General features: G+C 45.7%; 1 protein-coding gene across 5 annotated transcripts in view; it reads right to left on the bottom strand.

Annotated features, from left to right (window-relative positions):
- The window catches only part of SLC49A3 (solute carrier family 49 member 3), a 711721-nt gene that overhangs the window by 326846 nt on the left and 358025 nt on the right, over nucleotides 1-26850 (bottom strand). For all 5 annotated transcript variants that reach the window (XM_033918077.1, XM_033918067.1, XM_033918090.1 and 2 more), the window contains one exon: nucleotides 11203-11422. In XM_033918077.1, the coding sequence (XP_033773968.1) occupies nucleotides 11203-11422 (220 nt within the window). The remainder of the gene's footprint in view (nucleotides 1-11202; nucleotides 11423-26850) is intronic.

Genomic DNA, 26850 nt, shown 5'->3' with positions numbered 1-26850 from the left:
TCTCCCTTCTACCTGCACCTGGCAACACCCCCCTGCTCCGCGGCTCTCTTAAGCAACTCGTCAGCAGCGGTGATCAAGACAAGCTGCCGACATCGAGGCCTTCCCTCTACGAGTCCCACCTTTGTGGAAAAAGGAAGTTGAAACAAGCGGGACTCGCAGAGGGTAGGCCCCGACGCCAGAAGCTTGTGTCGATCGTTGCTGCTAAGTTGCCGAAGAGAGCCGCAGGTAGAAGGGAGAGGGAGATAGGAAGGCTGTAGAAGCTCCGGAGCATGACACCGAACCCGGCCAGGATGATTTCTTTTTCAGGCTGCTGCTGCCGCTACCATCCCCCACCCGAAATGACAAAAAACAGCCTAATGCCCGCGTCGGGAAATAGCCATGCTGAGCAGTGAGCTCAGCACGTACACAGATGGAAAGCCTTGCTTGCTGATTGGTCCGGCGGCACGGTGGGGCGGGGCCGCCGGACCAATCAGCAAGCAAGGCTTTCATCTGTGTACGTGCTGAGCTCACTGCTCAACATGGCTATTTCCCGACGCGACGCCAGACTTGCATCGCCAGAATTTAGGTAGGTTGTTTTCATCCCCGTGGGAGTCCCGTGGGCAAGGGGGCGTCCCCGTGGGAGTCCCGTGGGTCAGGGGGGCATCCCCGTGGGAGTCCCGTGGGCCAGGGGGCGTCCCCGTGGGAGTCCCGTGGGCCAGGGGGGGAACCCGCGGGATCCCCGCGGGACCCGCGGGATCCCCGCGATCCCCGTTCCCGTGCAGACCTCTATTGTGCACGAATCATCATCAGGTTTTTGGTTCTAGGCTGTTCACACTTTATCACAGTTCATGTTAGCTCGTCATTCTTTCAACCGTTATGTTATGGCTCCGCAAAAGTGTATTAATTCGCCAGACAGTTTCTGTTTCATCTGTGGTGAATATATAGTGTTGAAGTAACAGCAGAATATTACAGACTTTGTGAAAAAAGTATACCTCACATATTTTGGACTAAAAATTGGAGATCAAGATAAAGTTTGGCCGCCTCATAAAGTGTGCAAACGGTGTGTTGAGGACCTCCAAAACTGGTTCAAGGGTAAGAAAAAATCTTTCCTTTATGGGATTCCTATGGTATGGCGAGAGCAAAAGAACCATAGTGATGACTGTTACTTTTGTTCATGTGATGTGAAAAGGTTTAATTCCAAATGGAAGCATTCCATTTCATATCCCAATCTTCACTCAGCAATTCGTCCCATCCCCCATGGCACAGATATACCAGTACCCAAGTCCCCTGCTACCTTGGAAGAGATACCTAGCTCTGATGAAGGTAAAGTCATACCTGAACCAGATGATGAATCAAGTTCTTACTTTGAAAATGATACAAGACCAAAATTGTTTTCTCGGGAGGAGATGAATGATTTGGTAAGAGACTTGAATCTTCCCAAAGATGCCGCTGAGTTACTCGGATCAAGGCTGAAAAGCAGGATTTTATTGTTGCCAGGAGTGTCATCTTCATGGTTCAGACATTGTGAAATGGAGTTCGTTCCTTACTTCGCCCAGGAAGACAAGTTGGTCTGATGTCGAAGGTCTGATGGGTCAGTTTAAAATCCAATATGATTCAAAGCAATGGCGTCTTTATAGATTCTTCAAAAAGAAGTCTCAAAGCAGTTTTACTCCACAACGGTGGTTTTTACACTTCTATATCTGTAGGTTATTCCGTACACTTGAAGGAAACCTATGAGAACTTGGAATTGGTTCTTCGTAAACTTAAATATGAAAACCATGGTTGGTAAGTGTGTGGGGACTTGAAGGTCTTGTGCATGCTGCTTAGGCAACAAGCTGGGTATACCAAATACCCTTGTTTTCTGTGTCTATGGGACAGTCGAGACCGACAAAATCACTGGACCAAAAAGAGTTGGCAGCCGAGGGTGCTAACAGTCGGTGAAAAAAAGTCCTCCGAGAAACTTTGGTACCTTCCCATAAATTTCTTCTACCACCTCTCCACATAAAATTGGGATTGATGAAGCAATTCGTAAAATCACTTTCCAAGAGATGGAGAATGCTTCAGATACTTGGTCACCAAGTTTCCAGGCCTCTCGGAGGCAAAATTGAAAGAAGGTGTGTTTGTCGGACCAGATATTAGAAGGCTTATAGTTGATCAAGAGTTTGTCAATACCATGGCGGATCCTCAAAAAGAAGGGTGGATTACATTTAAAGAAGTTGTACAGAAATTTTTAGGCAATAACAAAGATCCTCCCTACAAAAAGATCATCAGATGAATGCTGAGAGCATTTCAAGCTTTAGGTTGCTTGATGAGTTTTAAAGTGCATTTCCTCCAGTCCCACCTTGACTACTTTCCTGAAAATTTGGGAGCTGTGAGTGAGGAACAAGATGAACGATTCCATCAATACATTAAAGAGATGGAAAGGAGAGACCAAGGAAAATGAAGCATTACAATGATGGCAGACTACTATTGGATGCTTCAGAGAGACATTTCAGATGCTACTCAAGCGTAAATACATCAAGAGGAGCCTCACAGGAAAGAAGAATCGAGTTTAGTGTGTGTAGGTGAGCTCATTTCAGTTCAAAAAAGGATTTTCATGAAACAATTGTATAGTCAAATATATTTTATTGAGCAATCAAGAAAACAACAGAGCAACACTAGAAGTTCAAAACCAGCTCAAAAAAGTTTGAAATGTCCCCCAAAAGAACCTCCCCCCCAAACCCCAACCAAAACACCCCCCTCCCCCCCCCCCCCCATTCCCACCCCTAGGTCCTCCTTCCAAACACAAAATAGCAAAGAAGCCAAAAAAAAAAAACAAGTTATACACGAAAAGTAACAAAAGGATAAGTACAAACAAGAAGCATCAATTAAGTATCCGGCTACAAGCCAGAGGGGTCAAAGTAGTCCAAAAAGGTTCCCAAGTGGTCTGGAAAAGACGGCCCTGGCGAGATGACAAATCAGTCACATCCCTTCGCTCCCACATCAAGAGAGAAATCATGCGGCTCCTCCAAAGGGAATAGTCCGGAGCCTCAGCTTCAAGCCATTTCAGCAGGATGCATTTCAGAGCAATCAGAATAGACCACTTGAGGAAAGCTGCAACTCCCTTGGAACGTGGAAAGTAGTGAGGAATGGTCCCAAACAAAAGCAAAGGTGAGCTGCGAATAGTGACATGCCAAAGATTCTCCACAAAAGCAAAGATAGCAGTCCAAAAAAGCTGTACCTGAGGACAAGTCCAAAACATGTGTCCCAAGCTGGCTTCCGGAGCCTGACAACGAATGCAGGCTGCATTGAGACGGAAGTGAGCCAAATAAGCCCTTTTAGGAGAAATATATAAACGAAAAATCAATTTAAAATGTTGCTCCCAAAAGGTAGTATATTTACAAAAAGCAGGCAGTCGGCGGACAGCCTGAAGGAGTATGTCAGAAGGCAAATCAACAGCAAGATCACCTGACCAAGCATCTCGCAGCCGAGAATGGTCAAACAAAGGGCATTCATCTTTCAAGTGGCGATGATGAAATGTGAGGGGGACCGGTTGTTGAGAACCAATGATAAAGTCTCATGACAGGATGCCTGCAAGGAGCTAGAAGGTAAGGAAGAAATGTAATGGTGGATTTGCACGTAAGCAAAATAGTCAGTAGGGGGGAGAGCAAATTCTGCTTGCAACTGAGCAAAAGATTTAGGGGTGCCATCATCAGTAACCAAGTGAAATAGATATTGAATGCCCTTTGTTTCCCACTGAGCAAAACTCGACCCATCAATCCCAGGCAAGAAAGAACTATTAAAATGAATAGGCAGGAAGGGAGAGGCAGAGGGAGAAAGAGTGTGAAATTTGCAGACCCAACACCAAACCTTCCGCAAGGGTCGATGTAATACTTTCATGGAAAGAGACTCAGGTGCAAGAGAAGGGATAGAATGAAGATAGGCACTAAAATGAGTAGACTGAAAACAGGAAAGCTCCAGAGATGAGTTAGTGAACGCTGAAGTACCCCTAAAGAGATCATTGATATGCCTCATTCCACAGCCAACTGTCAAATATCGGAGATTCAATAAGCCCAAGCCACCTCTGTACCAAGGAGTCGCTGCCCGCTTATAGGGCAAACGAGGTCTCTTACCAGCCCAAAGAAATTTCTGGACCAGGCGCTCCAATCTGCGCTCATCATGAAACGTCAAATAAAGGGGGAGGACCTGAAAAACAAAGCCAACAGGGGACCAGAAGCATGTTATACAGGTGCACTCGACCCAATAGCGAGAAAGGAAGAGTCTCCCAAAGATGCAACCTGTTCTGTAAAGCCTGAAACAACGGTGCGACATTTAGCCGGTACAAACTAGATAAGTCCAGCGGAATGTTAACCCCCAGGTACTGCAAAGCAGAATCAGCCCAACGAAGAGGAAAAACACCCTTCCACGAAGTTCGTAAATCTGGTGGAAAAGGTAAAGCCAAGGATTTGTCTAAGTTGAGAGACAGCCCGGAATAAAAACCAAATTCAGAAATGAGATCCAGAGCTGCCGGGAGAGAATCTTCAGGTCGGGTAAGAATTAAAAACATGTCATCCGCGTACGCCAGAGTCTTAAGTTCGAAGTCACCAACCAAGAGACCTCTGACCTCCGCGAACCCCCGAAGAGTGCATAACAACGGTTCCAAAGAAAAAAGGAACAGAAGAGGAGAGAGAGGGCAACCCTGTCGGGTACCACGAAGAATAGGGAAAGAGTCAGAACGAGTCCCATTAACAAGCAAGGAAGCCAGTGGATTTGAATAGAGGGAATGCACGGCATCTAGAAAGAACCCTCCGAGCCCCACATACTCCAAGGTACGAAACAAGAAGGACCAGTGAACAGTGTTCCCGCTAAGCTGCGCTGGCCTGCGCTCGCGCACAAAATATTACATCGCAGCGCACAAGTTTCTCTTCACAGCGCACACACGCGTCGCAAAGGTAAGGGGAGGTAAGGTAAGGGGACGCATTGGGGGGATTGCACTTCCCCACAATTGCCATGCTTCGGTTCCTCTTCTTCCTTCCTTCCTCCCCCCCCCCCGCGGGACCCTGCGGCACCATCAACTCTTACTCCCTCTAATGTCGGCCCTGCAGCTCCAGACTTCCTCGCACCTTCTCCCCTCCCCCTTTGGATCGCTATTATTTTAAATGTTATAGCCGCGGAGCTGTACCCATCAGTGGAGATGTCTAACCTCGGCCTGCCCCGGAACTCTTACTGCAACAGTGACTTCCTGTTCCTGCCTAGACGGGCGGCTGCTGCAGTAAGAGTTCCGGGGCAGGCCGAGGTTAGACATCTCCACTGATGGATACAGCTCCGCGGCTATAACAGCTCCTGCAGCTCTGCACTTCCCCACAATTGCCATGCTTCGGTTCCTCTTCTTCCTTCCTTCCTCCCCCCCCCCCCCCCGCGGGACCCTGCGGCACCATCAACTCTTATCCCCTCTAATGTCGGCCCTGCAGCTCCAGACTTCCTCGCACCTTCTCCCCTCCCCCTTTGGATCGCTATTATTTTAAATGTTATAGCCGCGGAGCTGTATCCATCAGTGGAGATGTCTAACCTCGGCCTGCCCCGGAACTCTTACTGCAGCAGCCGCCCGTCTAGGCAGGAACAGGAAGTCACTGTTGCAGTAAGAGTTCCGGGGCAGGCCGAGGTTAGACATCTCCACTGATGGATACAGCTCCGCGGCTATAACATTTAAAATAATAGCGATCCAAAGGGGGAGGGGAGAAGGTGCGAGGAAGTCTGGAGCTGCAGGGCCGACATTAGAGGGAGTAAGAGTTGATGGTGCCGCAGGGTCCCGCGGGGGGGGAGGAAGGAAGGAAGAAGAGGAACCGAAGCATGGCAATTGTGGGGAAGTGCAGAGCTGCAGGGAAGAGTGTTGCGGTACCCAGCTGGAGGGAGAAGGAAGATGAGGGAGGGAATTAAAGGAGATGCCAGGGCTTGGAGCGTAGGAGGAAGGTATGCCAGTCTAAGGGAAAAGGAAGGGGGAGATGTGAGAGCATGGAGGGGGAGCGAAAGATGGAAGAAAAGGAAAGGAGAGAGATGCCAGAGAATCAGGGAAGGGGAGATACCAGACTATGAGGAGAGGTGTGGGAGAGGGAAGGCGAGGAGAGAGATGCCAGACCAATGGGGTGAAAGGAGAGATGGAAGGGGGAGGCATACAGTTTCTGGAAGGGGCATAGAAGGAGAGAAGATGCCATATAGGGGAAGAGAGACGGCAGACAGTGGATGGAAGGAAGAGAGTTACAAGAAGATGAGGAAAGGAGAAACCACAGAAGACAAAGGTAGAAAAAAATTTCTATTTATTTATTGCTTTAGGAGACATGTGTCACTGTTTCTGTGAAGCATTGTATGCAGAGTCCAGCTTCTTGCTGGTTCAATTTAACCTTTGTCTATGTATTTTTATTTTATCCCCCCTTTTACAAAACTGTGAAGCGTTTTTAGCACCAGCCTTGGTGGTAGCAGCTCTGATGCTCAGAATTTTATGAGCATCAGAGCTGTTACCTCCGTAGCTAAAATCCACACTACAGTTTTGTAAAAGAGGGAGGGGTTAGTTTGTGATTACATATTCCTTACTAGGCGAAGGTGTTTTCTGTGTTCTGTGTGTTTTCTGTTAGGATTGACGGTGTAGGATTGATCTGTGCTGGTCTGGCTTGTTTAGTTTTACAATGGGTGTATTGATGTACTGCTCACTGCAATATGTAAGATGCTGCCTTTTCCTAGGTACTCATGTGTGACGTGTGGTTTGTTACTAAAAATCATGTTTTTCTTACAGATGGGGGGGGTGCCAAAAAATGATGGGCCCCGGATGTTACATATGCTAGGTACGCCACTGTATGTAAAGATACCAGAAAGCTGGCGTAGCAAAAACTTCTAAGTTTTGAGTATTTAACCCTCCCACAATCTCACGGGCACTCGTTTCAAGTTTATTGAGATTTTGATTTAAACGCAATATCAAATATTTTCAATGCGTATAACAAAAATAAATTTGGGGAAATAAATAAAACCATTTGAACCAGTGTTCCCGCTAAGCTGCGCTGGCGCACAAAATATTACATCGCAGCGCACACGTTTCTCGTCACAGCGCACAATCGGAAGAGGCGTACGGCAGATGGCAGGGCGGCGAGAGGAGAATCGGGCGAGTTGGCTCATAACTTGCTGGCGCCCGATATTTTTGGCTCACGGTGAAAAAAGTTTGCTCACAACACCCGCCCGCTTAGAGGGAACACTGCCAGTGAATGCTATCAAACGCCTTAAAAGCATCCAGGCTAACAAACAGAGTTGGAATTTGGCGAGATTGACACTGAGCAAGAGCAAGAAGTACCTTGCGGACATTGTGTACAGACTAGTGGCCCCGAACAAAACCTACCTGATCCTCGTGTATAAGCCGTTGTAAATGAGGAGCAAGACGATCAGCCAACATACAAGCGAAGAGTTTGAGGTCCACATTTATCAATGAAATGGGGCGATAAGATTTCGGCAAATCAGCAGCCTTACCAGGCTTCAAGAGTAAGGTAATAAGGGCCTCATTCACGAAACGCGGAAAAGAACCACGGACAGTAGCTGCATCAAAATACGCCAATAAAGGTCCATAAAGAGTAGGAGAAAGGAGCCGATAGAAGTCACCCGAGAACCCATCCAGGCCCGGAGCCCGGTCAGAGCGGAGCGATTTAATAGCAGACTCCAATTCAATCGCCCGGAACGGACTAGAGAGGAAATCGCATCCGCTGACAAACGAGGCAGCCCAGAAGAGTGAAGATAGTCCGACATCATCTCCAAAGAAGCGTCATCCGGAGCGAAAAAAATCAAATAAGACCCCAGAGATCTCAGAAGTCTGAGACACCACCCCACCACCCCGGGTCCGCAGAGATAAAATCGGCTTCCTGCCAGTCGTAGCATTAACCAAACGAGCCATAATGCGGCCGGGTTTGTTACCGTAGCGAAGAAAACGATGTTGATAAAAGGCTTTGCATTTTTGGGAACGAGAATGGAGAAGTGAGTTCAGGGCCACCTGAGTAGACAGATAACAGTCTCGAGTCTCCTGAGAAGGGTGGAGAGAAAAGGACCGCTTCGCCAAATGTAAGGCCCGTTCCAGATTAACAACCCCTGGTTAATACGCTTGTTATGAGCACACAGAAAGGAAATGATATGACCTCGAATCACCGTCTTCCCAGCCTCCCAAAACAGGATAGGATCATCCATGTGGGAAGCATTATTTGTAGAATAGTCATCCCACTGGGTCTGCAAAAAGGCACGAAATTCCGCATCCTGAGCAAGATAGAAGGGAAACCGCCATGACGACGCTCGGAGGTACGTAGAATCCAAGAAAACATCAACCCAAATCGGGGCGTGATCCGAAATAGACAGAGGTCCAATCTCAGCCAACTGAACGGAAGGAAACATAGAGGAAGACAAGAAAATATAGTCCAAGCGAGACCAGGTACCATGGGCACGAGAAAGATGGGCATAGTCACGAACTTCAGGGTGTAGAAGACGCCATGGGTCTGCAACCGAAAGAGAGTCACAAAAGTCGGAGAGAAGATGATTCTTAGAACCCAAAGAAGAGGCAGGAGATCCAGATTTATCCTGAGCAGGGTGCATAACCAAGTTAAAATCTCACAGAAGCAGAGGATCATCAGGAAAACGAGAGCGAAGGTGAAGCAACCGTTGTAAGAAGGCCGATTCTCCAGAGTTAGGGCCATATACCACTAGTAGAAGATAGGAGCGACCTCCCAAAGTAAGGCGAAGAAGCAAGAATCGACCGTCAGACGCCTTATCAAGAACTTAGGACGCCAATAGGCGAAGACTTGCGGACCAACACAGCAATGCCCCCATGACAGCCCGAAGAGGAAGCAAAATACACCTCCCCCACCCAAGAACGACGTAACTTAAGATGTTCTGCATCAGTCAATCTAGTTTCCTGTAGACAAGCAATATCGGACCGGTAACGTTGTAGGGCAGCAAGTATTTTGGATCTCTTGACAGGCGACGTGATCCCCCCAACATTCCAGTCTAAAAGGGGTACTCACAGCAGAAAAGCAGAAAGGAAGCAATACCAGAGAAAGAAAAGCAGATGAAAACTACCCCAAGGGCCCAGCCTCCCCCAGAGCAGTAGGAATTACCAGATAATAGTAATGGACAAAAAAGGTGAGCAATGAAACATATCAAAATTATGGAGCAAACGTACATAAGGAGGACCCCCCACCCCCACCACACCAACTCCCAGCCCACCCACCCCAACCCAACCCTCGAACCAGACAGGATGCCAACTCCCCCCCATAGCCATAACACCCCAGCAACCCCCTAGGAACACCTGCAACCAACAAAGGTCCAAAAAGGAAGCAAGCTGGAGCAAAAGCTCAAAGGGCTAGCACTGGCCAAACAGAACAAAGCCACTCAAATAAGGGGTAACAACTCTGTACGCCAACTCTGCTACAGGACTCAGGTGGCCGATGATGGTCCTGCTTCTCCCGGTGTTCCGCCACTTATTTCTGTCAGATGGGATGATCAGTGACACTCAGAAAAGCACACAGACAATATAAAAGCATAAACAATAACCCTTTATTATATATATATATATATATATATATATATATGAATATTGATAGGTGGGTGGACACGGGAGACTGTCCCTTTAGACGTCTTGGATTCTAATGTTAGGGGCAGAGTCCCGTCCTTATAAAGGGTGAAAGCTGCTGAGTTCATAGTAAAACAGCTGGTCCTGCAGTAACCAGCGTCCTTTATTACGATTCAGGCACACCCGGTCCTGGTCTTTTGTTCTTTGTTTTGGCAACACCCAGGTCAAGGAGGTCAAGATAGCAGATAAGCAGACTTGTTGCAGAAACCAGCTTCCCATCGGTTTTACTGTCCTTTTGATGTTGTTTGGGCAACCCCCAGGTCAAGGAGGTCAGGATATCAGATAAGCAGACTTGTGGATACATGTCAGTAGTATGCTGAGTTTCAGTTACCCCCCTGGCCATAGGCATAACACCCGGTAACGAATCCAGGTAGGCCTGGGCATCCTCCGCCGTGGCGTACATTTGCCAACCGTTGGGAGTCCAAACCTTCAGCTGTGCAGGGTAGAGGAGCTGGAACCGCTGCTTTTTGTCAAAGAGAGCCGAGCACACCCGGGATAAGCGCCTCCGACGTTCCTGTAGTGCAGGTGAATAGTCCTGGAACAGGCGCACAGGAGTACCCTCATAAGAGAGGGTATTCCGCTTCTGACGGTACTGCCGCATAAGTTCAGACTTCGCTACCGAATTATGAACTTTGAAGATAGTAACTCGGGCTCGGTCACGGTCATCGTTGCGCCGGCCCAGGCGATGAGCGCGGTCAAGCCTCAAGGGCCCAACCCCTGCTGGAAGCGGCAACGCCAGCTGAAGCCAAGACTCCACTGATGAAAGGAGACGAGAGTCTGAAACAGACTCAGGCAGACCAACCAGACGGATGTTATCTCTCCTCGAGCGGTTCTCGTGGTCTTCAATCTTATCTGCCTGTCTCTGGAGTTGGGCACGCAGGGAGGCCAGATCCGCTGCCGACGAGGAGCACGTGTCCTCAACCCCCGAGACACGATGCTCCAGTTCCCCCATCCGTCTTGTTGTTTCCCCCAATAGGGACTCAAGGGAGGTAAGTTGGCTGGAGAGAAGATCGAATCTGGAGTCCAGCGCCCGCACCACCGAAGCCGACAGCGCCGCTATGTGGGCCTCCGACAGGGGGAGCACGGAACCCAAGTCCCCCGCCGCCATCTTAGCCTCGGGCCGCGCCGATCTAGTCTCCCTGTCTTTCACCGAGCGGCTCGATTTGGTGCTCATAACCGGGCTGGGTGTCTGCAGGAAACGGTCCATAAACCTCCCCGAAGGTCCAGTGCAGTGCAGGGCTAGCAAAGATTAGTTGAAACGGTGCTGAGGGATTCGGGGCCCCGGAGCACGAGTGAAGCACGTCTCACTCGGCTCAGCACATCACGTGACTCCATGAAACAATTGTATAAAAACTTTAATTTTAGAAGTCTATTTCCATTTATTTTGAGGTATTTGCCTTATTTAACATAGTTAGCTAAATTGTCAGGAAACGTGATGTCCTATGACAAAATAGAGGTCATTTTCGGATTCAGCACACCAAAAAACATTAAGATTACATGGAATAACCAAAACAGCTCTTGAAAAAAATTTTTTTTGCAGACTTGTGATTAATCAATGCAATGCAAAGAATTTTCTTTTTGATAATATTACTTACACATTGAAGAGATCATATTTGCTATAGCTCGTTGGTGCTCTGGAAACCATAGGGCTGCTAGCTTAGTTGGTGAAAAAAGGACCAGTGGCTGTGCAGCCGCACAAAAACACTGCCCTATCAACAGACACACATAACGTGATGAACCTTGAGCAATGAAGTCAACCGTGCTGAGAAATCGAATGACACTACCAATCATGTTCAACCATGAACTAAGGATCACCTGCAGTAAGTACAAAAGAGACCAATGAATATTAAAGTGTAACATGAACAGTGAAAAGCAGTATTCAAAACTAACAAAAATAAGATACAAGTCATTAATAATAAGTTGGAAGGATTATACAAAACAAGTTGAAAATGTCAATGTCTGGGGAGTAAAATAACTAAAAATTTAATCGAATGAACTGGCATGAATGAAACAATGTTAAAAGAGAAAGAGGGCCATTTCTGAAAAGAATGTTTAAGTCCAACTTGGACATTTCCTGCTACGCACCCAAAGTTGAAGTACAGAAACATCCATTTTCAAAAGCTGAACCTTTAGACAACCAGATTTTTTTTTTGTTTTTACATCTAGGCTGACAGGACTTCCAATCCTTAGGACACCTATCTTTATACCTCCATTTTTGACCAAAGAAACATCCAAGTTGAAAACATCCAAATTCAGATCATTTGGGCATGGGAATGGCCACCATTGTGATGAACTGCCTACACCAACAGATCAGTGGGACACTGCTGTGAACTTCACATAAAGGCTGCCAAGATGTACATCTCACCATATATCCCTTATAATTTGTGGTGAGCCCTCCAAAAATCCCCCATAACCTATCAGCAGTGGCGTATCTAGCATATGTGACACCCGGGGCCCATCATTTTTTGACACCCCCCCCATCTGTACGAAAAACATGATTTTTAGTAACAAGCCACACGTCACACATGAGTACCTAGGAAAAGGCAGCATCTTATATACTGCAGTGAGCAGTACAACATCAATACACCCATTGTAAAACTAAACAAGCCAGACTAGTACAGATCAATCCTACATCGTCAATCCTAACAGAAAACCATGTCTTTCGAACACACAGAACACAGAAAACACCTTCGCCTAGTATGGAATATGTCATCACAAACGAACCCCTCCCCCTTTTACAAAACTGTAGTGTGGATTTTAGCCACTGTGGTAACAGCTCTGATGCTCATAAAATTCAGAACATCAGAGCTGCTTCCACCACGGCTGGTGTTAAAAAATGCTCCACAGTTTTGTAAAAGGGGGGATAAAATAGAAATACATAGACAAAGGTTAAACTGAACCAGCAAGAAGCTGGACTCTGCATACAATGCAACACCACAGAAACAGTGACACATGTCTCCTAAAGCAATAAATAAATAGAAAATTTTTGTTCTACCTTTGTCTTCTCTGGTTTCTGCTTTTCTCTTCTTCTTGTTACTCTCTTCCTTCCATCCACTGTCTGCCATCTCTCTTCCCCTATATGGCATCTTCTCTCCTTCTATGCCCCTTCCAGAAACTGTATGCCTCCCCCTTCCATCTCTCCTTTCACCACCATTGGTCTGGTACCTCTCTCCTCTCCTTCCCTCTCCCACACCTTTCTTCTGCAATCCATTTCTTCCCTCATTTTCCTTTTCAGTTCATTTTCTGCATCCATCTAGATTACGTTCTTACTACCCTCTCATCAATTTCCTTTTTTACTGTCTACCTATAGCTCGCCACCTCTTTCCCTCACCCCCTCTAGTATAATAATAATAATAATAACTTTATTCTTATATACCGCCAACAATCTTGCGACTTCTAGGCGGTTTACAGCAAAGAATATTGCAATGTACATCTGATAGTAACAGCATTAATGATAATAACAACAGTTATGTATTACAGGGTCGTGAAGTACCTTGCGGTTTGCACAGGGTTGGAAGTTAGTGATTGGGGTTAACAGTTTACAAGAACAGATTTGGGGAGTGATTACGAGGGGGGTTAATGTCCTTGTTCGTTGCCTAGGTATTTTGTGAACAGGTATGTTTTCAGGTGTTTCCTGAATTCTCCATAGTTGTTTGTGTGTGTAATTAGTTTATCTAAGTCTTTGCCCCATAAGGCTGCTTGATAGGATAGAAGTTGTTGATGGTATCTCTTATATTTGCATCCTTTGGCTGGTGGGGAGACGAATTTCAGGTGTAATCTTCTCTCATGTCTGTTGGTTGGGTATGAGAAGAGGTCTGTTATGTATTTAGGGGCTAGACCTGATAGTACTTTGAAGCATAGACATCCCAGCTTGAACTTCGTGCGTGCCTCCATTGGTAGCCAGTGCAGGAGTCGGTAGGAAGGGGTTATATGATCGGACTTCTTCAGCCCGAAAATCAGCCTGACTGCTGCATTTTGTATCAGTTGTAGTCTCTGCATTTGCTTCTGGGAAATTGCCAGGTGGGTGATGTTACAATAATCAAGGTGGCTTAATATTAGGGATTGTATTTCCCTAACTCAATCATTTCCCCCCCCCCCATCATGTGCCCTCCTTTTATTTATCCCCTCCTTCCATCATGTGCCCTCTTTCTCTACCCCTTCCATCTAGTACCTTCTGTACACTTCCATCTTATGCTCCCCTCTTTCTCTCCTCCCATTTCCTTCCTGCATTTGCTCTCTTATCTCTCCCATCTGCACTTCCATCCAGCATAGGCTCCCCCTCTACCCGCCACACTACCATCCAATGTCTGCCCTTTCTCTCTCCATCCACCTCTCTTCAATCAGCATCTGCCCCTTTCTTTCCCTCCAATCCAATTCTATCCAGTATCCTTCCCCTTTATGTCTCTCTCCCCTTTCACTGTACATCAATTCCATCAGCACCACCCTTTCATACCACTCTGCCCCCTTTCTCTCCCTGCACCACTCTTTCATTCCAGCAGTCCTGCTCCTTTCTCGCGATGATTGTAGCTGCCGGCTACCACTCTGACGTACTAGCTCTGGAGCAGAGTCAGCAGCCGCGTGCTGGAAGGTCCCGCGATGACTCATCTGCAGGCTTTGCTCCGAAAGAAGTAAGTTACGTCAGAAGGGGTTGACCCGGCAGACGCAGGGAGTTGCGGCAAGGTCCCGCGATGACTGCATCTGCTGGGTCCACCCCCTTCGACATAACTTACTTCTTCCGGAGCAAAGCCGGCAGACGAGTCATCGGGGAACCTTCCTGCACCTCAGCGCAGCTGTCAACTCTGCTCTAGAGCAGTGTTTTTCAACCTTTTTACACCCGTGGACCGGCAGAAATAAAAGAATTATTTTGTAGACTGGCAAACTACTAAGACTGAAATTTAAAAAAAAACACATTTCTGCCCCGTCTCCGCAAGCTCAGTCCCCGCAAACTATCTGATCCCATCCGCACAAGTCTAGTTATGATTTTATATTGAACATATTTAAAAAACAAAAAAAAACAATATTCTGTACAATTGTCATTTTATAAATGTAAATATACAGAGCAAGGACGAACAAAACCCCTGTCTCCCCTCCCCTTCACATATATCCCCTCTACTATCAAGAAAACTGAACAAGCCAAATTATTACAGAATGCTACACAGAAATGTCATGCTAACAGAATATTGCAGTCACACATGACAGGGATAGTGTTAGGGGAGTACAACTAGGGCAACTGCCCCCTGGTCTGAGAGAGCCCTAAGCCAGATGAAAGCTAAAGAATCACTGCCTGGGCTTTGCAGTCCCCAGTTATATCTCTAGCAGGATATATATTTCAATCTGATATATTCTAATGACAAAATAGAAATAAAATGATTTTTTTCTACCTTTTGTCTCTGGTTTCTGCTTTTATCTTCTTTTCACTCTTTCCCTTCCAGCGTCTGCCCTGTCTCTTCAATCCAGCATCTGCTCGTTCCATCCACTGTCTGCCCCTTCCAGAAACTGTCTGTCTCCCCCTGCCATCTCTCCTCTAGACCCCCCCCCCTTTGGTCTGGCATCCATCATCTTCCTTCCAGGGATTCAAGACAAAGTTAGACAAGTTCTTGCTAAACAAGACGGACGCTGGTAGGGTTAGTCTCGGTTAGGGTGCTGGTCTTTGACCAGAGGGCCGTCGCATGAGCTGACTGCTGGGCATGATGGACCACTGGTCTGACCCAGCAGCGGCAATTCTTATGTTCTTATGTTCCCTCATGGTCTGGCATCTTTCTCCTTTCATCTCTCATTCCCTCCCCCCTGTGGTTTTTAACATCTCTCTCTTCTCATTTCTTCTGCTCAGATCTGATATCTCTGTCTCCTTCCCCGTTCTCTGGCATCTCTCTCTCCTCTCTCTCTTCCCTTTCCTTCTCTGGTCTTCCTTCTTTATTTTCTGCCTCCGTCTAAATTAAATTCTTTCTTACTATGCAGTCCTCAGTTTCTCTTTTTTCACTGTGTCTACCCACAGCATGCCACCCCTTTCCTTCACCCCTCCACTATCTCACTAACTCTAACTTATTCCCCCATCCAGCATGTCCTTTTTCTTTATCCTTCCTTCTATCCAGTATGTGTTCTCTTTCTCCACTTCCAATCAGCATTTTCTCTCCCTTCTCCCCACTTCCATCATCTGCCCTCTTCTCTCTCCCCACTTCCATCATCTGCCCTCTTCTCTCTCCCCACTTCCATCATCTGCCCCTTCTCCCCACTTCCATCATCTGCCCTCTTCTCTCCCCCCTTCTTTCCACTTCCATCATCTGCCCTTCTCTCTCTTTCTCCCCACTTCCATTATCTGCCCTCTTCTCTCTCCCCACTTCCATCATCTGCCCCTTCTCCCCACTTCTATCATCTGCCCTCTTTTCTCTCCCCCTTCTCTCCACTTCCATCATCTGCCCCTTCTCTCTCTTTCCCCCCACTTCCATCATCTGCCCTTTTCTTTCTCCCCACTTCCATCATCTGCTCCTTCTCCCCACTTCCATCATCTGCCCCCTTCTCTCAATCTCTCCATCCACCACAGGCCCATCTCTCTCCCTTCCTCTTACCTTCCGATTTTGGCAACAAGATCAGCAACGCCTCCCCCCCGGATGACACTTAAGATCGGCAACAGGCCTCTTTCTCCCCCCGGCATCAACAGCACTTCAGATCGGCAACGTGGTGCTCAGTCCAAAGCTTCCCTCTGACTGAACTGCCTGGGCCGAAACAGGAAGCTGAGTCAGAGGGAAGCTTTGGACTGAGCACCGCGTTGCCGATCTGAAGTTCTCTTGATGCCGGGAGGAGAAGGAGGCCTGTTGCCGAACTTGAGTGCCATCAGGGGGGGCGGGGCGCCAATGCCGCTCTTCACCGTTGCAGCCCATATGCTGCCGATGGCCCCAATCCGATCTCTGCCGGCCCTGTGCGGACCAGCAGGAATTTTGTGCACCCCCGCTAAGGCTGCACCTGGGGCGGACTGTCCCCCCGACCCCCCCCCTTGGTACGCCACTGCCTATCAGATCTACCTGTCTACCACCCCAATATCCTCATGGCTACAGGCGACACCCTATATTAATGCTACTAATTATTTCTATAGTGCTACCAGCCAAAACAAAAATTAATAAATATAAATTTTTGATTAAAGAAAAGCGTTCACACTACACACAGAAAATAGGTACATCTAATATAAATAGCAGAGAATTGTTTAAGCTGGTAAATAGTTTAAAAAATACAACTCGGGTCCTGAAAAAGAACAACGAATGCATTCTATCGGTTGAAACCCTTGTCAGTTTTTTCAATAATAAAATTTTAGTTTTAAGAGCAACTATACCTTTGCCTTCATCTAATTTTGATATCCAATTCGGGTTTCATGAAAAGGAGCCCAGAGTGGACATGCTCTGGGATCATTTCGAGTTCCCAAATTGGCATCAATTTCTAACCTTGTTTAACAAATACGCCAAATAAAACTGCTTGTTGGACGAATGCCCTTCTAAGAACATAAGAACATAAGAACATAAGAACATAAGAACTGCCTTCTCCGGATCAGACCTTCGGTCCATCAAGTCCGGCGATCCGCACACGCGGAGGCCCTGCCAGGTGTACACCTGGCGTAATTTATAGTCCATCAAATCCTTATATGCCTCTCTTAAGGAGATATGCATCTAGTTTGCTCTTGAAGCCTAGGATGGTCGATTCTGTCATAATCTCCTCTGGGAGAGCATTCCAGGTGTCAACCACTCTCTGAGTAAAGCAGAACTTCCTGACATTAGTCCTGAACCTGTCCCCCCTCAGCTTCATTACATGTCCTCTAGTCCGTGTCAAATTGGACAATGTAAATAATCTTCTCTGCTCTATTTTGTCGATTCCTTTCAGTATTTTGAAGGTCTCGATCATATCCCCACGCAGTCTCCTTTTCTCAAGGGAGAACAATCCTAGTGTTATAAGTCTGTCCTCGTATTCCAGTTTCTCCATACCCTTCACCAGTTTTGTTGCTCGTCTCTGCACCCTCTCCAGCAGCTTTATATCCTTCTTTAGGTAGGGGGACCAATGTTGGACACAGTATTCCAAGTGTGGTCTGACCATTGCCCTATAAAGCGGCATTATAACTTTCTCTGATCTACTCGAGATTCCTTTCTTTATCATGCCCAACATTCTATTTGCCTTCTTTGCCGCTGCCGCGCATTGTGCCGACGGCTTCAGGGTCCTATCTATCAGTACACCCAGGTCCTTTTCTTGTTCACTCTTCCCCAGAGTTGCACCTGACATTGTATACTCGTATTCCTTATTTTTATTGCCTAAATGCATTACCTTGCATTTCTCCACATTGAACTTCATCTGCCATTTCTCCGCCCATGTTTCTAACCGACACAAGTCGCTCTGGAGTTTCTCTCGATCCTCCTGCGATCTGATTGCCCGGCATAGTTTTGTATCGTCTGCAAACTTGATGATCTCACTGGATGTTCCTTCCTCCAGGTCATTGATATAAATATTAAAAAGGATCGGCCCAAGTACCGAGCCCTGGGGTACACCACTAGTCACTTTCTCCCAGTCGGAGAACTTCCCATTTATGCCCACTCTCTGCTTTCGGTTTTCCAGCCATTTGCCTATCCATCTTTGTATATCCCCCTCTATGCCATGACTTTGTAGTTTCCTGAGAAGTCTTTCGTGTGGAACTTTGTCGAACGCTTTCTGGAAGTCCAAGTATATTATGTCCACCGGCTTCCCACTATCAATTTGCTCGTTCACGGTCTCGAAAAATTGGAGTAAATTAGTCAAACATGATTTCCCTTTCCTGAATCCATGTTGACTGGGTTTCATCAAGTCGTATGCGTCCAAGTGCCGGACTATGCTATCCTTGATCAGTGCTTCAACCATCTTGCCAGGGACAGACGTAAGACTAACAGGTCTATAGTTGCCCGGTTCCCCTCTCGATCCTTTTTTGAAAATTGGGGTGACGTTCGCTATCCTCCAGTCGTCCGGTATCTGTCCAGTTCTGATTGTCAGGTTTGCAAGTTTTTGCAATAACTCTCCGATTTCAAACTTCAATTCCTTTAAGACTCTCGGATGAATCCCATCCGGTCCAGGGGATTTGTCACTTTTAAGTTTGTCGATCTGATAGTATATCTGGTCTAAGTCCACTTCAACTGTGGTGAGGCTGTCTTCTATTTCTCCTGCAAACACTTTCTCCGCTTCAGGTATTGTTGAGGTGTCCTCCTTCGTAAAGACGGACGCAAAGAAGGAATTTAGTTTGTCTGCGATTTGTTTATCTTCCTTGATGTACCCTTTTATGAAAGTTGCAGCACCAGATTTTAAAAGGGATTTATTTAATTGGTTAACAACTACTCTTACCAGAGAGTTATTTTATGAGGAAATGGGACACATCTTGATTACACCTATCCCTAAAGACCAGAACTCATTTGCCCTGAAATCCAATTACAGGCCCATAGCGAGTATCCCCTTATTTACCAAACTATTGGAAGGATTGGTCAACTTGGAACTAGTGAATTATCTAGACAAATTTGACATTCTTAGTGAACATCAATCAGGATTTAGAAAAGGCTTTAACACTGAGACAGTTTTAGCTTCAATTGTTAATCACTTTTACGGTCTTTTTAGTAAAGGTACCAGTGCCCTGATCTTGCAACTATATTTTAGCAGTGCTTTTGATCTAGTTGGCGATGAAATAATGTTACACTGCCTAGATGCAATGGGGCTCTCGGGAAGAGTCTGGAACTGGCTTCAGGGTTTTCTGACAAAAAGATCATACCAAGTGGTTTGTGATGGCAAATACTCTAGTTCCTGGAAAAACCTCAAGGTTCCCCGTTATCACCCACTTTATTCAATATTTACATCTCGTCCTTAGGACATTTACTGCAAAAGTTAAGGGGTCCTTTTATCAAGCTGCGGTAGGGGTTTAATGCGCGTTAAACCGCCTGCCGCGCTAGCCGCTAACGCCTGCATTGAGCAGGTGTTAAGTTTTTTAGCCAGCCGCAGGGGTTAGCGTGTGATGAAATGTCCGACGCACTAATCCCACTACCACGGCTTGATAAAAGGACCCCTAAATCTAAACTACTATACAGTCAAACCTCGGTTTGCGAGTAACCCGGTTTGCAAGTGTTTTGCAAGACGAGCAAAACATTCTCACAAAATTTGTCTCGCAAACTGAGTGTTGACTCGATTTGCGAGCACCCACCCCGAGAACTGCCATCGCTCCCCCCGCTCACAAAGGCCCCCCCCCACTCGAATTGGCACCCCCCACCCGACCAACTTTAACTCACCCCCGTCTGGCACCGGCACGAGAACCGGTATCGCTCCTCCCCCGCTCGCAAAGGCCCCCTCCCCCCGCGAGAACAGGCACCCCTCGCCCAACCAACTTTAACTCACCCCCCCGGTCTGGCACCGGCACGCAGCCCACAGGACGTACCGATGCCGCATGAAGATCTTCCTGCCTCTGCTGGCTTTGAGCATGCATCTGCGCATGCTCAAGCCCTTCTAATTCTCCCTCTCGCTGAAATTTTAGAGCACATTTCTTACATTATGACTGAAATTGAACAATGGACAATCAATTTGAATAAGTGGTATAAAAAATCTTTTAATAAACTTGAATTTTAAATTGAAATTAAAAACAGAAAAGACAAAAGTTTTCTTAGCAAGTCCAAATGATAAAATTATTAAAACATCATTATACCTAAATGATCATGATTATCCGATTTCTAAAACTATAAAAATATTAGGAGTCACATTAGACACCCATTTATCCATGGTTGAACACACGAACTTAGGGCTCCTTTTATGAAGGTGCGCTAGCAGTTTTAGCGCACGCACTGGATTAGCATGTGCTAGCCTAAAATATACCGCCTGCTCATAAGGAGGCGGTAGCGGCTTGCGCACATGGCAATTTAGTGTGTGCTATTCCGCGAGTTAAGGCCCTAGTGCGGCTTTGTAAAAGGAGACCTTAGTGACTAAGAAGTGCTTTTTTGCACTATGGAAATCAAAGACTATTAAAAAATATTTTGATCCATTATCTTTTAGATTATTGGTACAGTCATTGGTCCTATTTATATTGGACTACTGTAATATCATCTACTTGGGTGTACCTAAAAAAACTGTGAGAAAACTAAGAATAGTACAGAATACGGCTGTCCGTTTAATATTTGGACTGAAGAAAGTGATCATGTTAGGCCCTACTACAGACTACTGCACTGGTTATCAATGGAGGCACAAATAATGTTTAAGTTCTTTTATATTTGTTTTAAATCGGTTTGGGGAATAGCCCCTACCTATCTCTTACCTCATTTCGTGCTATATAGTCCTACTAAGATAACCAGAAATTGTAACTTATTTGCCTACCCAAGGATCACTGGTTGTAAATACCAGCCCTTTTTGGATGGAACATTCATGTTTCAAGCAAGTAAACGGCAGTCTTGGTTAGGCAAATACATCAATGGAGCTAGGTTGACCTATGGCGCTTTTTGGAAAAAAATTAAGACTGCATTGTTTGATAGATTTATTTCTTAAATAGAAGTCATATTAAATTTAATAATTTTATATTGACTATCCTTGAGAATGTTGTACCTTTACTATTTGTATTTTGTAAATTGCTGATTGTCCAGTTCTCTTCAGTGTATGATTGTGGCGGTATAGAAGAATAAAGTTATGTTATGTTATGTACGCAGCGCTGTAAAGAGTCCCTGCTCAAAGGAGCTTACGATCTAAACAGACAAGACAGAGAAACAGAATGTCATAGATACAGTTAAGGGGAATGGTTAGGTTGGTGGGCATTGTGGATTAAAGGCTATATCAAAAAGGTGGGTTTTCAGTCTGCTTTTAAACAAGGGAAGGGACGTGGCAGATACCCTCAGGCAATTTATTCCAGGCATAGGGAGCAACTAGATTAAAAGAACAAAGCATGGAATTGGCAGTGGAGGAGAAGGGTACAGCTAAGAGCAGCTTATCTGAGGAGCGGAGTTCTCTGGGAAGGTATATAAGGAAAGAGAAGAGAGGAGAGATATTGAGTGGCAGCAGAATGAAATTACTTGTAGGTCAGCAATAGGAGCATGAACTATATGTAAAGATGGTTAGGAACCAGTGAAGTGATTTAAGGAGAGGGGTGACATGAGTGTAGTGAGGTTGGTAGAAGATGAGTCGTTCAGCAGAGTTTTGCATAGATTGCAGAAGGGGAGGGGGGGGAGAGGAAGCACTGCGGGAGACCAGTTAGAAGTAGATTACAGTAATCTAAGCGTGATGTTACAAGAGTGTGGACAAGAGTATGGGTAGTTTGCTCAGAGAGGAAAGGGCGAATTTTGGTGATGTTGTAGAGATAGAAGCCAATAAGGAGGCAGTAAAAATCAATAGGTTCTCAAAGAAATCGTTGGCTGTCTAAAACCCGCAGCACACAACAGTGAGCTCCACAAGAATTAAAGAAATCAATAATTTAGTTTAATTAGGAAGTGCCCTCAGTGTGATAAGGCAGCGAAAGGAGCAATGCTCCTGCGCTCGAATCATGAGACAAGGACAACCAGTCCCTGACTCGCTCACAGGCAGCGAGGGGTCAGTAGTGGTGAACATCTCCGGTGTTTCTTTTACTCCGGCACAAACACAGGTGTTGGAAAAAGGGCTTTCTTTCGTCCCTACTACCCCCCTTCACCGGTTCACGGTTCATCGGGATGTGGCTCGTATCATCAGAAACCTTCAAATTAAAGTGTTCTTTTCTGACAAAAATGCCACTCGCGATGAATCTTTGTTTCGGGTTAAATCTAGTTGGGTACCTCCTGGGCCTCTTGACCCACATATTAGGGTATTTCGTGATTTGGTTTTACGGGATGTTGACCAACTTTATTTTTCCCGCACACATAGAAATTACTCTAATATGACGAGGACCCAACTCCAGGCCATCAAAACGCTTAAGTGTAACCCTGAACTTAATATCAAGCCGGCTGACAAGGGTGGAGCTGTGGTCATGCAATCCAGGACTCAATATCAAATCCAAATAAGTAATCATATTTCCAACTCTGATTGGTATTTGAAATTGGATACTGACCCGTTGGTTGGTCTACAGTCTGAGATCAGCCGTGTGGTTCAGTCAGCTTTGGAGAATCAGTTCATTACTAAGTCTGAGGCTAAGTTCCTTACTCAACCTCCCACTCGTACTCCATACTTCTATACAGTGCCTAAGATACATAAGACACTCCATAATCCTCCTGGGAGGCCTATAGTTTCCCTGCGTGGGACCATTTTGGAGCCATTATCCAAAATGGTGGATTATTTCCTAAAGCCTCAAGTTATTAAGGCTAGGTCCTATGTTCTTGACACTACTCATTTTTTAACTCGGATCAAGACATTACAGGTCCAACCTTCGGATTTCTTAATAACCATGGACTTGCAAGCCCTTTATAGTAACATTCCCCAAAATGAAGCCTTACATATAGTGGAGACCAGTTTGACCAGTTTGCCTCAGGACAATAGGATTCCTAAATCTTTTCTCATGACTTTGTCCTCCATGGTCCTCAAGCAAAACTTTTTTGAAGTGCAGGGGGAATTCTTTCTGCAAACCCATGGCGTCGCCATGGGTACTGCCATGGCGCCCAGTGTGGCGAATCTGTATGTCACCAACTTTGAAGAAAGGTTCTTGTATCCTTCCTTGTGGATGTCCCACGTTGGGGTTTGGCTTCGGTATATCGATGACGTATTCTTGATATGGACGGACTCTCTAAACAGGTTTGCTGAATTATTATCCTGGTTAAACTCCTTGGACTGTCATCTCAAATTTACTGCAACCACTGATTCGACACGGATCAATTATCTTGATACTGTGGTTACCAAGGAGGGCAATCATTTGCTGACCACCGTCTATAGGAAAGATACTGACTGGAATACTTACCTACATTACTCGAGTTGCCATCCTCCACGGTTGAAGCAGTCACTGCCGGTCAGTCAATTCCTTAGGATACGCCGTATATGTTCTACCATTACTGATTTTAAGATGTAAGCCAAACTCCTATCTCAACGATTCAGGAACAGGGGTTATCCTGAGTGGGCTATTAAACGTGCATATGTGAGAGCACGGTATGCTAATCATGATCTCTTACTTGCTCCTGTTGCGAGACCGGCGTCTGACCAGCAGGTCTGTGTGATTTCTTATTCAAGTCGGGCCTCTCAGGTGGCTGAGGTGATCAAGAGACACTGGCATATATTGGGTTGCCACTCTGTGCTGCAGGATCCTCCACACATTGCGTTTTCAAGACCCAAGAATCTGAGGAATCTACTTACCCCTACTACCGTTGAGCCATCCACCATAGGCGGTCACAGGGCATGCAGTCATTGTAGTGTGTGCACCAACACTCTTGCTATTTCCAGTTGGTGCCATCCCAGGACTCGACGAAAGTATCACCTTAGGCAATGTACCACCTGTGAATCGAGCTGGGTGGTTTATGTTATCATCTGCCCCTGTGACCTTATCTACGTGGGTCGTACCAGCCGGCAAATCAGGACAAGGTTGGTTGAACATAAAAGCAGGATCCGGATGTTTATTAGATCTGCTCCTCTAGTGATCTCTCCTGGTTTGTTTTGGAGCAATTACCGAGAGATTTCAGAGGTGACAAGATGTTTCAACTTACCCTCCGTGAGCAATTTTGGATCTTCGAGTTACAGGCTGTCCAACCAGCCGGCCTTAATGAAAGCATTGAGTAGCATACGATAGTTTGACATCTGGGCACCTGATTGGCTGTTTTACTGAATGACAGTTTTTCTCCTGTCCTGCCTTTCTAAGCGTCTGATTGGCTGTGCTTGCAGGATGACGTTTCCTGTGATGTCGTTTTAGCGCACAGCTGCGCTCCCCTCATTTACCTCCACCCTCCCCCAGCCGGCCCAATGGTCTTCAGAATTTGTCATTCTGGTTCCTGAGGAAGGGAGTTTCCCGAAACCATGCCTGGTTGACCCATCTGTCGGCGTTCTTCTTTGCTTTTGGGGAGTTCATCCTTCACTTTATTCCAGCTAAGTCGGCTGTGTGTGATTCTGGCTTCTGGGGGAGGTTCTCTTAGAGACTGTTGCCTGTCTTTACCCGTGTGTGTTGCCTTGTGCTTTATTTTGGCACTTTTTGCACTTTTTGATTGATTTATTTACCTCACACACACTGGAAGAGCCCTATGATGGTGTGGGGGCAGGGACTGGTTGTCCTTGTCTCATGATTCGAGTGCAGGAGCATTGCTCCTTTCGCTGCCTTATCACACTGAGGGCACTTCCTAATTAAACTAAATTATTGATTTCTTTAATTCTTGTGGAGCTCACTGTTGTGTGCTGCGGGTTTTAGACAGCCAACGATTTCTTTGAGAACCTATTGATCTTTACTGCCTCCTTATTGGTATCTTGTTAAGTTTCTCTGGCAGTTCTTTGGGAGTTCATTTTTTTCTGTAGAGATAGAAGCGACAGGCCTTAGCAGTTTGTTGGATGTGTGGAGAAAATGAGATGTCAGAATCGAAGACGACTCCAAGGTTGTGATGACAGTAATATTTACAGAGACGGAAACCAGAGGGAGAGAAGCAGAAGGTTTAGGAGGAAAGAGGAGCATCTCAGTCTTGGATATGTTTAGTTTCAGATGACGGACATCCAGGCAGCATCCATCTCAGCCAAACAAACAGAGACTTTTTCTTGGACTTTAGGTAAAATTTCAGGTGTACAGAGGTAGATCTGGGAGTCATTAGCATATAGGCAAAACTGGAAGCCATGGGAGGAGATCAGGGTACCAAGGGAAGAGGTTTAGAGAGAGGGAGAGAGAGAAAAAAAGGCCCTCAAGACAGAACCCTGGGCTCTCCCATACCAAGTGCTGCTGTTCTAGAGACAGGTATGTACTCTTTCATTCAGATTTTTTTGGGGGGTGGAAGGGGGTTAGTGAGGAGTGTGGAGGAAACAAACTTTATTGGCTAAATATTGTAAAGAGGAATAATTTTTCATTTTGTGGACATGTAAACATACATATCCTGGGGGGGGGGGGAATGGAAATGGTACTGATATAGGAACTTATAAATAGTTTCATGAAGGTTTTGATTTATTTGTTTATTAACTGGGGAGTTGGGGGAAAATTTTTTTGTGCAGTAATATTTGTAAGGTTTGTTGCGCTTATTATATAATGTACAAATATGTGAATCATTTATTGCGCATTTGTAGTTTGAAAATCAATAAAGATTTTTTAAAAATAAAAATGTATCCAGTGGTCAACTGGTCAGTTTGGGTACCTTTGTGGCACTTAGACACTCACTCAAAATAATGGGAGTATATTTTATATACAGTTCAATTCTCACAAATGCAAAAAAATTCTTAACACAATGAATTGATATTATCAATCATAACAAACAAACAAAAATAAATAAACAAACAATAATGTAATAATTAAAGGTGCTCAGTGAAAAAAGCCAGCAACAGACCCCACCAGCTTGGACTTCAGAACATCAGCTTGGACTTCAGAACATCCTTCCTGCCTTCCATTTTCACAACTTTATGTTCAAATATGTTTTATTGAGCTCAGCAAAAACACCAAACATTATGCAAAATGAATTACAGACAAGCTCAACATTTTAGGTAACAGAACCCAGCCCCCACAGATCACTTCCCCCCGAGCAACCCCGCCCCACCCCCAAACAAACCCTCCCAAAATACCCCCCCGGGTACTCCTTCCAAATACAGCATGACCATGGAAAAAACATAAAAGGAATAGGCATACCAAGTTCAACAGCCATTGGAGTCATAGTTGTCTAAAATGGTTCCCAAGTGTGTTGAAAGATGTGGCCTGGGAGAGAGGAAAGGTCCGGCACATCCCTCCTTTCCCACATCATAAGATTAATCATCCGACAGCGCCAAAGAGAGTAATCCGGAGCACCATCCTCAAGCCAGTGCAGCAAAATACATTTCAGGGCCATGAGGACAGTCCACTTAAGGAAAGCAGCAGCCTCCCTTATACGAGGGAAATAATAATAATAATAATAACAACTTTATTTTTGTATACCGCATTACCATGGAAGTTCTGTGCGGTTAACAGATGAAGAGACTGTACATTTACAGTGAAGTTACTTTTTTTTTTTTGGCATAGCAACATTTACATTTTCAGCGATGCTACATTTACGGTGAAGTTATTTTTCAGCTAGGATACAAATTGCAGAGAAGTTACATTTGCTGTAAGTTACATATATAAAGCGGAGTTCATACAGTAGTGTTACATAAGGCGGTGATACATACTGCGGTGTTCAATAAGGCAGAGC

The sequence above is a fragment of the Geotrypetes seraphini genome, chromosome 1 (genome assembly GCF_902459505.1).
Source record: "Geotrypetes seraphini chromosome 1, aGeoSer1.1, whole genome shotgun sequence".
In the NCBI taxonomy this organism is placed as follows: Eukaryota; Metazoa; Chordata; class Amphibia; order Gymnophiona; family Dermophiidae; genus Geotrypetes; species Geotrypetes seraphini.
This window is presented reverse-complemented; position numbering and strand designations above follow the sequence as displayed.